General features: G+C 36.3%; 1 protein-coding gene across 2 annotated transcripts in view; it reads right to left on the bottom strand.

The window, feature by feature from the left end:
* agla (amylo-alpha-1, 6-glucosidase, 4-alpha-glucanotransferase a) overlaps window positions 1-12,029 on the bottom strand; it is a 51,678-nt gene extending 39,649 nt beyond the window's left edge. For both annotated transcript variants that reach the window (XM_049466884.1, XM_049466883.1), the window contains exons 1-5: window positions 11,966-12,029; window positions 9,847-9,998; window positions 8,383-8,593; window positions 7,000-7,169; window positions 498-701 (exon numbers count right to left, since the gene is read on the bottom strand). In XM_049466884.1, coding sequence (XP_049322841.1) covers window positions 498-701; window positions 7,000-7,169; window positions 8,383-8,593; window positions 9,847-9,928 — 667 coding nt within the window. In that variant the 5' untranslated portion in view covers window positions 9,929-9,998; window positions 11,966-12,029. The remainder of the gene's footprint in view (window positions 1-497; window positions 702-6,999; window positions 7,170-8,382; window positions 8,594-9,846; window positions 9,999-11,965) is intronic.
* Between the last annotated feature and the right edge of the window lie 241 nt (window positions 12,030-12,270).

The following is a 12,270-nucleotide window of genomic DNA, read 5'->3' as shown; positions in this document are numbered from 1 at the left end:
GTAGAGATTTAATTTGCATCTCTTATAGCTATATCTCCAAATGTTTGTGGACACCCCTAATAATGAATGATGCAGCATTTAGCTACTTTAAGATGCACCATTTGCTGACACGGATTTGCACACAATCACACACACACACAGCTTGTGTAGACCTTCTTGAACTCAATGAATATAAACTTATTGACACCATTGCCAAGGCCAGGTGCAAGCTATAAAGAGGCTTAAAACGCCCCCTAGCATTGAGTGGTGGAGCAGAGGAAGAACTGTATTCTATGGAATGATAAGATAGGATGAGCTATCAATGAGTTCAACACCCAGGCCTATTGCTCTTGCTGCTGCATGGAATCAAATCCTCACAGCAATGCTCCACAATCTAGCAGAAAGTCTATTTATAATATACAATCTGCTAGATGGGTATATTTTGCAATACAAAGCAGGCTCAGATATCATGTTGCAGTATCAATATAGTGGCCTCACACATACACACACACACCTACCTGTATGGTTGTAAACAACATCAGTAATACACAGCATGTCCCACTCCTTCTTCATCTTCTCGACCAGGTTACCCACGTCCGTCCAGGTGTAGTTCTGCCCGGGGGGAGAAAAGTCCGGGTTGAGCTCCAGCTGGTCAGCCAAGGAGTAGCAGGAGCGGGATTCACCCAAAGTCTGCAGCGGTGTGAAATGGATCATATTATAGCCTGGAAAAACAAGGAAGGAATCATACAGTTAATAAAAATCTACAGATTTTTGAAGCACACTCTCAGCAGCCCTATTTTGTTTTAACGCTGTAATATTGTGCTCACTCCTGCCAAAACGTACCGCACCAAGAGTGCAACAAACCAGAGTCAGTTTAAACTGGAACAAATGGTGCTGGTGTGAAAACACCCCAATACTCCATACCAGTGTCACTGCAGTGCTGAGAATGACCCATCACCCAAATAATAGATGCTCTGTGGTGGTCTATACTGTGGGTTCCCATGCATTAAAGAGAAGGGTGAATAATAATAAAGTATGCAGAGAAATAGATACATGACTACAATCTGTAATTATAGAACTACAAAGTGTCTTTAAAAATTGGAGTGTAGAATCAAGAAGGTGGTGTTAATGAAGTGCCTGGCCGGAGCATATTCACGTACATAAAATGTAATTGGACTGAACTACATAAGTCACAAGAGCCTGAAATGAAGGACCATTTAAATACTCTGAATCAGTGAACTAATGTAGCTCATCCAGTGTATTGATTGAAATGACAAGTTGACCTATTGATCTGGAACAGGCAATTCTATTTTAAACAAACCAGAGAGATAGGCAAAGGTTAAGCACAGCTGAACCAGGACGTTCAACAGCACGTTCTCTGCATGCCTGCTATCCACACTAACACACTTACACAGCATTTCAGCCAGAGTTCATTAATTTCAACAAGTGTGTATTAACACAGCACAAGGGCATGTGCAGCTATGCAGAAATTAAACGCAAGGCTTTTTTGTTCTTTAGATAGTGATTAATCCTGGGAAACCAACTCTTTAAGGCCCTTTAAAACCATGTACAGACAAAATAATTACTTTACAGATTCCAATAATATACTGCTTTGTTTAGCAAATAACACAGAAATCATTAGCCTGATCTAGATTTTAGTTATGACCTGCCCTCACTGGTAGCTAATGCTAGAAATGGCCATAAGTAACGTTTAAATGTTACTCGTTTTGGACGTAAAAAAATGCCTAACATATAATCGCATTCATAGCTAAACTGAGTCAGTATAAAGTCTAACTGTTGGTTTCTCACCAATACTTATCCAACCACTTATTTACAGTCAATGGTCTAAACTAATCAGAGACATTGAAGGTGATATATAGTATTGAATTTATATTTCAATATAACTCAGAATCTGCCCGAGGTGTGTTATCAACATAATTTATTAAAATACAATGATTTATTTTGCTCAGAAATACAATTAGCAATCCTAGTTAGCCATAGCCACCTCCATTAATATCAGCAGTCTAGCCTAGGTAATAACTAAAAACTTGAGTAAACTATAGTCATACTCCACATGTAATATTAAACCACAGAACCTACCCACTCAAAGCAGCACAAAGAAATGTATCTGTAATTAATAAACAACGATTAATTCAGCTATACTAATACATCTATTTGTTATCAAACACCAGCATAATTTAGCTCAGAAAACAGTTAGCATCGACGGCTAGCCGTTAGCCATATCCATTAACATTAGCAGCCTGTCCGCCTAACTAGCACTGGGTCGATAGCTGTATCCCAGTGTTGTGAGAGTAATAAATAAAGCATAGAATAAACTATAGCAATAATCCACAAATTAGAGGACCTATTAATATATCTAACCAGTTTAAAAAATAAATTATCTGTTATTAATAAACATAGATTAATTAAGCTCGGAAATGCTGTTATCCTCGCTAGTTAGCCATTAGCCATCTCCATTAACATCAGCAATCTGTTAGCCTAGCTAGCATTGGGTCATTAGATGCATTCTGGTGTTCTGAGGTTAATAACTAAAAACTCAAGTAAACAACAGCCATAATCCAAATATCATCAAATTAGAGGACCTACTAGTATATCTAACCAGCTCAAAGACATTTATCTGTTATTAAAAAACATTAGCTCAAAAATACAGTTAGCATTGCTAGTTAGCCTTTAGCTATCCGCATTAATATCAGCACTCTGTTAGCCTAGCTAGCATTGAGTCGACAGCCCCGTCGCGGTGTTGTGAGGTTAATAACTAAAGACTGAAGTAAACTACAGCCTCTATCCACATATTATATCAAACCACAGGATCTACCCACTCAAACTAGCACAGACATTATTTATCTTTTCATACAAAACAGCAAAATCTTTCCTCAGAAATACAGTTTGCATCGCTAGTTAGCTACTAGCCATCCCCTTTAACATCAGCACTCTGTTAGCCTAGCTAGCATTGGGCCAATTGCTGCACTGCGTTGTTGTGAGGGTAATAACTAAAGACTGGATTACACTATAGCTATAATACCCATATCAAATCAAATTAGAGGACCTAATAATCTAACCAGTCCAAAGAAATCGATATGTTATTAATAATCATCTGTTAATTTATCTCTAAAATACTGTTAGCATCGCTAGTTAGCGTTAGCCATGCCCAATAACATCAGCACTCTGCTAGCCTAGCTAGCTCTGGGTCGACAGTTGCATTGCGATCTTTTGAGGGCAATAACTAAAGACTGGTGTAAACTATTGCTATAATATTATATCAAATTAGATGACATACTAATCTAACCAGCTCAAAGACATTTATCTTTTATTCAAAAAATATACAGTTAGCATTGCTAGTTAGCTATTAGCCATCCCCATTAAGCATCCCCATCAGCACTCTGTCAGCCTAGCTAGCATTGGGTTGATAGCGGCATTGTGGTGTTGTGAGGGTAATAACTAAAGACACAAATAAACTACAGCTATAATCCAAATATCATATAAAATTAGAGGACCTAGTAATATAACCAGCTCGAATACATTTTCTGTTATTTAAAAAAAACATTGATTAATTTAGATCAAATATACAGTTAGCATTGCTAATTAGCTGTTAGCATCGTCAGTTAGCCTTTAGCAACTGCATTAATATCAGCACTCTGTTAGCCTAGCTAGCATTGAGTCGACAGCCGCGTGGCGGTGTTGTGAGGGTAATAACTAAAGACTGAAGTAAACTACAGTCTCTATCCACATATTATATCAAACCACAGGACCTACCCACTCAAACCAGCACAGACATTATTTATCTTTTCCTATAAAACAGCAAATATTTTCCTCAGAAATACAGTTAGCATCGCTAGTTAGCTACTAGCCATCTGCATTAACATCAGCACTCTGTTAGCCTAGCTATCATTGGGTCAATTGGCGTTGTTGTGAGGGTAATAACTAAAGACTGGAGTACACAATAGCTATATAGCAAATTAGAGTACCTACTAATCTAACCAGCCCAAAGAAATTGATCTGTATTTAATAAACATCGGTTAATTTATCTCTGAAATACTGTTAGCATCGCTAGTTAGCCGTTAGCCATGCCCAATAACATCAGCACTTTGCTAGCCTAGCTAGCTCTGGGTCGACAGTTGCATTGCGATGTTTTGAGGGCAATAACTGAAGACTGGAGTAAACTATAGCTATAATATTATATCAAATTAGATGACCTACTAATCTAACCAGCTCAAAGACATTTATCTGTTATTAAAAAAACACTGATTAATTTACCTCAAATATACAGTTAGCATTGCTAGTTAGCTATTAGCCATCCCCATTAATATCAGCACTCTGTCAGCCTAGCTAGCATTGGGTTGATAGCTGCTTTGTGGTGTTGTGAGGGTAATAACTAAAGACACAAATAAACTACAGCTATAATCCAAATGTCATATAAAATTAGAGGACCTAGTAATATAACCAGCTCAAATACATTTATCTGTTATTTAAAAAAACATTGATTAATTTAGATCATATATACCGTTAGCATTGCTAATTAGCTGTTAGCATCATCAGTTAGCCTTTAGCAACCGCATTAATATCAGCACTCTGTTAGCCTAGCTAGCATTGAGTCGACAGCTGCGTCCCGGTGTTGTGAGGGTAATAACTAACGACTGGAGTAAACTATAGCTATAATATTATATCAAATTAGATGACCTACTAATATAATCAGCTCAAATACATTTATCTGTTATTAAAAAAAAAAACATTGATTAATTTAGCTCAAATATACAGTTAGCATTGCTAATTAGCTGTTAGCATCATCAGTTAGCCTTTAGCAACTGCATTAATATCAGCACTCTGTTAGCCTAGCTAGCATTGAGTCAACAGCTGCATCCCGGTTTTGTGAGGGTAATAACTAAAGACTGAAGTGAACTACAGCCTCTATCTACGTTATACCTACGTTATATCAAACCACAGAACCTACCCACTCAAACCAGCACAGACATTGTTTATCTTTTCTTACAAAACAGCAAAAATTTTCCTCAGAAATACAGTTTGCATCACTAGTTAGCTACTAGCCATCCGCATTAACATTAGCACTCTGTTAGCCTAGCTAGCATTGGGCCAATTGCTGCACTGCATTGTTGTGAGGATAATAACTAAAGACTGGAGTACACTATAGGTATAATCCCCATATCATATCAAATCAGAGGACCTTCTAATCTAACCAGCTTGAATAAATTGATTTGTTAATAATAATTAATGTTAATTTATCTCGTAAATACTGTTAGCATCGCCAGTTAGCCGTTAGCCATCCCTATTAATATCAGAACTTTATTGTTAGCCTAGGTAGCACTGGGTCAACAGCTGCATTGCGAAGTTTTAAGGGCAATAACTATGCCTGGAGTAACCTATAGCTATAATCCCCATATCGTATCAAATTAGATGACTACTAATCTAAACAGCTCAAAGACATTTATCTGTTATTAAAAAAAACTTTAATTAATTTAGCTCAAATATACTGTCAGTATCGCTAGTTAGCTGTTAGCCATCCCCATTAATATCAGCACTCTGTTAGCCTAGCTAGCACTGGGGCGACAGCTGCTTGAGGGTAATAACTAAAGACTGGGGTAAACTATAGCTATAATATCAAATACGATGACCTACTAATCTAACCAGCTAAAAAAAAAAAAAAAAAATCGACCTGTTATTAATAAACTGCAATTATTTCAGCTCAGAACTACAGTTAGCATCGCCTGTTAGCCGTTAGCCATTGTAACTAGCTAAACCGCTATACTCTAGGTGTCATAATAAGTTCTCAGTCCAGCATGTGTGTATTATACGAGTATACCAAGAACAAAAAAATAACATTTTGGCTCTATTCAGACTTTACTAAATAAAAAGCAGGTCTGGTATATTGTATTACTACAGAGCAAAATATTTCAGCTATTAATGTAAAAATGTCTTGGAGTGTAGATAGTCCTTAAGACATATTTGAGTAGTATTCAAGTATAAAAACACCCTGAGCCTGGATTTCTGACAAATTTATATTTCAAACATACAAATAAACAGTTCTGCACACAAAAATTGGAACTATGTACTTAACGAAGCTAGTCTGGAGTGTTAAAATGGGGTTTTTCAACCAGTTAAATTGACTTTTTTCCAATGAATACTCTCTTCACTAGATAAAAGAATGTAATGAAGGTACCTGAAAACAGTGCCCATATACAGTACGGGTACCATACAGTAAATAAAGCAGCTGGTTTCACTTAGTTCAGTCTGTAAATAAATCAGTAAGCTAACTTGCATATGAAATTTTGAAACTGTAATAAAATGCAAAGTTCAAAAAAACAACTTACTATCTTTAGCGTTTTTAAAACTATTAGGAGATGGATTTGAGGAATGTAAATAAAAAAGGTATTTTTTAGATTTTTAATAGATTTTTTAAGACATGATTTGCAAACACGGTAGTTTACACAATATAATTTTTTTTTTGGTATTGGTATTTGACATTGGTATTATATGCTCAAATCCTTAACTTAAAATATTCCATTTACACAGTTACACATAGGGCTGAATTGTTTTTTATTTATATTTATTGTGATAGAAAATACTTCAATAATGGTCATATTTTAGGCACATTTACCATATATTTCAACATCAATCAATATTTCATCAATTCTAAAACTTAACCCAAATATTACCCTGAAATTCATGTCTAACCCCAAATCTAACTCTTAACAGTTAATGTAGGAATACAGGATTATTCATTTATACATTTACATTCAACAAATAATTCTGTTGCATTTAATAAACATTTAGTTGAACGTTAGAATCTAGTCGAGAATCTATGGTACATCCACAATGAACCTTTCAAGTGTAACATACTATGATTTATTAAGGATTAGTTACACTTAAGTATAAAATTGCTTAATTATAACATTAAAACGATGAAACAACTGACTAACCAGTGAAATTTCTATTACCTATAGAAATGCTGTGAAAGATTAAACAAGTCAATTACTCTCCTCTTACCGGTCTCTTTGGCCACTCTGAGTCGGTCCAGCCACTCGTCCAGAGGTCCCAGGCACTTGGCCAGGTAGGTCTGGATGCTGATGCAGTCTAACGGTAGGACATGGTTATCAGCTCCTACTCGCAGCATCGGATCCACCACTATATACCCTCCCCCACTCTTATCTTTATCTCTGTAAAAAAAAAAAATACATATATTAGTGGTGTCAATCTATATAAAAAAGTTAATCAAATAAATTACATCAGTATTCTGTGATTAATCACGATTAATTCCGACTCAAAGTGGCCTTAGAGACGGGTAAGAGGAGAGTAATTGCTTCATTTAATCTTTTACAGCATTTCTATAGGTAACAGATTAATCATGATTAAGCAAACTTTTTTCTTCTTATTAGGTATTTATTATAGTAAATAATTGTAAATAACAGAATCAATATGAGATTGGAAAAGTGGAATTATATTTACATTAGTGGTGTCAATTGACTAATAAAAAAATATTAATCACAATAATATTCTGTGATTAATCACAAATAAATCATGATAAAAATGTTAATGCTGCTAATTCGCTGTAGTTTGGGAGAGACAGTAATAATAATGTTATGAATCTTTATTTTCTTATTTTTTTCATTATATGAATCAATTAAAATCTTTCAGACTCTACTGCAGAAACTCCAGCAGCTGTAAAATATTTACATACATCTATGTCTGACAATACTGACAGGTTTCTGATGTGATGGGCGTGTCCTTAGTGATTTCCTAAGTGTTCATTGGTCAGGTAAACACATACCAATCAGATGCAGCGAGAGGCGGAGTGAGTGTCTCAGCCCTCTGTAGGCAAAGACTAGAGCCTTTTAGATTAATTTCTGTTTAAAAAAATGCTTAAATTAAAGTTTTATGTACTAGTATTTTAATTGACACCACTAATATAAATACAATTGCATTTTACATTTCTTACATTCATTCTTTTATTTACATTTAAATATCCACTATAAAAACTTTATACTTATACTATCTATAAACTATATATATTTATATAATAGGTAAATATATATTACCTATATGGTCACTGACCCACATTCCACTGTTTGATATAATGTGAATCTGGAAAGTGTTCTAGTGTTATTTTATTCAACTTATGTATTTATGCATGTTTCAGTCTGAACACTGTATATCATTTAATTAGTAGTCATTTTATTTTATGAATATTATTTTTTTTAATATTATTTTTTATATTCTGAATATTATTTTCTTTTAAATTTGGCAAATTTCCCCGCTGTGAGATTAATTAAATTTTATATTATCTTATCTAAAAAAACAAAGTGTGCTTTTTTCACCCCCGAATAGTGTTTTTTATAAAGTACAAAATCTTTACTAAATTTTAAAGCTCACCCTTGTCCAAAGTAATACTGGTAGGAGCCGGCGATCTGCAGCTCGAGGGAGCAGAACTTGTCCGAATCGTCCTCTCTGCCCGTGGGATTGATCCAGTCCAGCGTGCGAAAGCGGTGCCGATCGAACTGCTCGCCCTGGGCCGGGTAGTTGGTGTGAACATGAATATTTTTGCCCTGGAGAGTCGGACCCAGCCTGAACTGCAGCTCAAAACCTGCAGACAACAAAACACAACCATTAGCAGATACACACTCAATCAAACCAACAGCATAAAGGCTGCAATCCCGTTACTCTCCAGAGAGTATGATGTAAAGACGCCACAGAGGTATTGATGAGTATTGAGCATCAGGTCAATACCAGCAGGAAGTGCTGAACTGGATATCAAAAGGAAATAATGACTGAATCAGATTTGAGATTTTGCGATTAGTTTGGTTAATAGAGTTATCACACTCAGGTATGGACCAGATCAAACCAAATTTAATCCATACAAACCAAACTAATTTAAACTAAACAAAATATAACCAAATAAAACGAAACCTAAACCTAGTCCGAATCCAAAACCAACCCAAACCAATCCAACTTAACCTAACCCAACAAAATCAAACCCAACAAAATCAAACCCAACCAAACAAAATTAACCCAACCACAACACACCAACCAGATAAAAAAAAACTAAATTAAACCAACAAAATATAACAACCCAAAAGAAATTAAGCCTAACTGAACCAACCCAAAGCCAACCAAACTAAATTAAATCCATTAAAACAAACCAAAACCCAATTCAACCAAATTATAAACCAATCCAACCAAATCATATCAAACCAGCCCATCAAAATCAAACTTAACCACCTTAAGACAACCGAAACCTAGTCCAAACCCAAAACAAAACCGAACCCAACATCAAAACAAACCCAACCAAACTAAATCCAACCAAAACAAATGAAAGAAACAAAAGCAAACCCAATGGAAAACAATTTACAACTTTTTAACTAATTCAGACCAAAGCAAACCTACAATAGATGTGAAATCCAAAAGCACAGAAGGACATAAGCCTCCAACTTCCATCCCAATGACCTGTTATTATGAAGTTTAATCACTGATTATAAAGTAAAAGCATGAGGATCTGTAGTTTTTCCCCTTGTTTCCAGTTCTGCTTTTACACCTACTGATATTCAACAACATGTATCTGATCTTCAAAGGCAGAACTATAAAAGTCCTGCAGCTGTCTGTCTGATCACCAGCATTCGGCTGCAGTTACACCAGAGCAGCTACAGTCAGATTCAAAACAGGCTCTCAATATAGAGAGAATAATCCATTGCCTTTTTTGCTGAGTTGGTTTTTCACATTTTTAGAAACCTGTATGTAGATCCAGCTGAAAATAACAGGCTGCAAAAAGTAAAACGAATCCAAATCTTGCATTTGCCTGCAAAAGAGTAGAAATAAAGTATAAATGATTTCCCATCCTACCTTGCTCCAGGCGGAAGAGGGTCCTGTCGAGTTTTTCCATGTCATTAAGGACCAGCACTCGAATCTGTTTACTCGGTGACATGATCCCCCTCTTTATCTCCTGCTGTAGAGGAAACTGTATACTGGGAATCAGCTGGACCCCCTTCACTGCACTGCAAAACAAAGGAGAGACACACAGAAAAACGTAAATCCACTGCAGTGACATAACAACCTCAAGCCCAAGCTGTGCACAGTACAGTAGCTATATGCTAAAAAAAAATCAAAATAACAATATAAAATAACAAAATAATTCCGATATCCACATTAAATAGTGTAAAGCCACCACCTGATGTGAACATAATCACGCACTGTATTCTGCGTTCATTCCTTTGTGGTAATGCACTGAACTAACGGCAGCACCCTGTAAATTCACTCTTATAATAATCTTTTAAATCCAACTAAGGCCATATATGTATAGTTTGATGCAGGGCTGGGAGGGTAGTCAAATTAATTTGATTAATGCAATTACTGTTTTAATACTGTTTTAATTTTCAAAAGGTAATAGTGAAGCTCCCACAGCCCCACAGCATGATGTAACCACCAGCAGTAAAGTGTTTTTCTTGGAATGCTGTGTTCTTTTTTCTCCATGCATAAATAACCGCCCTCCGAATAACTAAATTTTATCAGTCCACAGCACCTTATTCCAAATGAAGCTGGCTTCTCCAAATGTGCTTTAGCTTTAGCATACCTCAAATCAAAATGTTTGTGATGTGTGAGCAGAAAAGGCTTCTTCTGCATTACTCTGCCATACAGCCTATTCGGCAAAACACGAAATTGTCAAACGATGCACAGTGATGCCATCTGCAGCAAGATGATGATGTAGGTGTTTGGAGATCTGGAGGTCTGTGAGTTGACTATGACTGTTCTCTCCATCCTTCTCCTCTGCTTATCTGAAATTTTTCTTGTTCCGTCACTTCAGGCCTTAACTAGAACTATGCTTGTTGTCTTCCATTTCCTCACTCTGTTCCTCACAGTGGAAACTGCAGCTGAAATCTGAGATAGATTTTTGTATCCTTCCTCTAAACCATGATGTTAAACAATCTTTGTTTTCAGATCATTTCAGAGTTGTGTTTTGAGGCTCCCATGTTGCCGCTCTTTAGAGAAGATGCAAAGAGGAGAAAAAACATTTGTGAATGTAGGTCACGGGTCAGTAATCTTACCAAACTAATTTTGAGTGCCAATAATTAGTGCTAAAGGTAAAACGACAAGAGTGCAAAATGTATGTACTTATTTAGTTTAAAGAATTACTAATTTAGTTTAAAGAATTATTGCACACTTTCTGTGAATCCTATCAACTGCATTTCACTTCTCAAATATCACTGTGTTCGTCTGCTATATTATATATTTAACTAAAATTGCTGATCCGAACAACCAATGATTTATAAAAGAAAATCATGAAAATGATCAAGGGTGCCCAAACTTTTTCATACCACTATATATCATGATACGATACAATACGGATATAATATTGCCCAGCTCTACAACAGCATATACTGGGTTACTGACTGAATCAATAATGCTTTAACCTTTAGAATTAACCTTGGGGGTCTCATGGGGGCAGAGCAGGAGATACTTCATACAGCAGGTACACCAGGTTGGTCAGAATACCAAAACCACCATAATACTGCACCATAATAGCACCAAAAACACTGTTACCCTGACAGAGCTTCAGCACTGCAGCAGCAGGAGTTGCAAAACCAGGTCAACTTCCCAGTGCTTTTGAATGGGCTACACACACACACACCAGTGAGAGCACAGGCCTTTGGCGCTATTCCAAAACATCTCAACACCTTAAACTCAACCTAACATCAGCCCAATGTCTCAGGAGCCAAAGCCACACCATCTATAACCCTCTATAAAGTGCTGGAGGTCATCAAAACATACCCAGCTCGTTTAGACAGCAGCATTAAACTGCCTGCACTGACCTGCTGCAGCTACAACACGGGAAACTGAGCTCCCGAGCGGCAAAACAGCACGTTTTAAAGCACGACAGCGCTCACTAAAATCAGATAACAATGTCAACACGACATTTTCAACGAATAAACGTAGAATAAACGATAAAAAGAGTGTAAAATCCCACCTCGGCTGCTTGTTTTTCCTCCTGCACGTCCAGAACGTCCTTCTCTCTGCAGCTGAAGGGGGCGTGGACCAGAAACAGCGAAGCCACGCCCCCCGACCCTACTATGCCTAATAGAGGCGCCATTACAAATCCGTCAAAGGTTTATACGGTATTCTGAAAAACTCTAGAAAGAAGCATATATATTAAGATTTAAAATACTTCTGTAGAAGTCAACTCAAGCTTCCTTAAAGTATAAAAGTAAATGATTTTAGGTAACACCTGTGTATGTAAACTTAGTGAAGTAATTTAATGGAAAACATTTTAAC

Source organism: Astyanax mexicanus, chromosome 18 (assembly GCF_023375975.1).
Source record: "Astyanax mexicanus isolate ESR-SI-001 chromosome 18, AstMex3_surface, whole genome shotgun sequence".
Classification (NCBI taxonomy): Eukaryota; Metazoa; Chordata; class Actinopteri; order Characiformes; family Acestrorhamphidae; genus Astyanax; species Astyanax mexicanus.
This window is presented reverse-complemented; position numbering and strand designations above follow the sequence as displayed.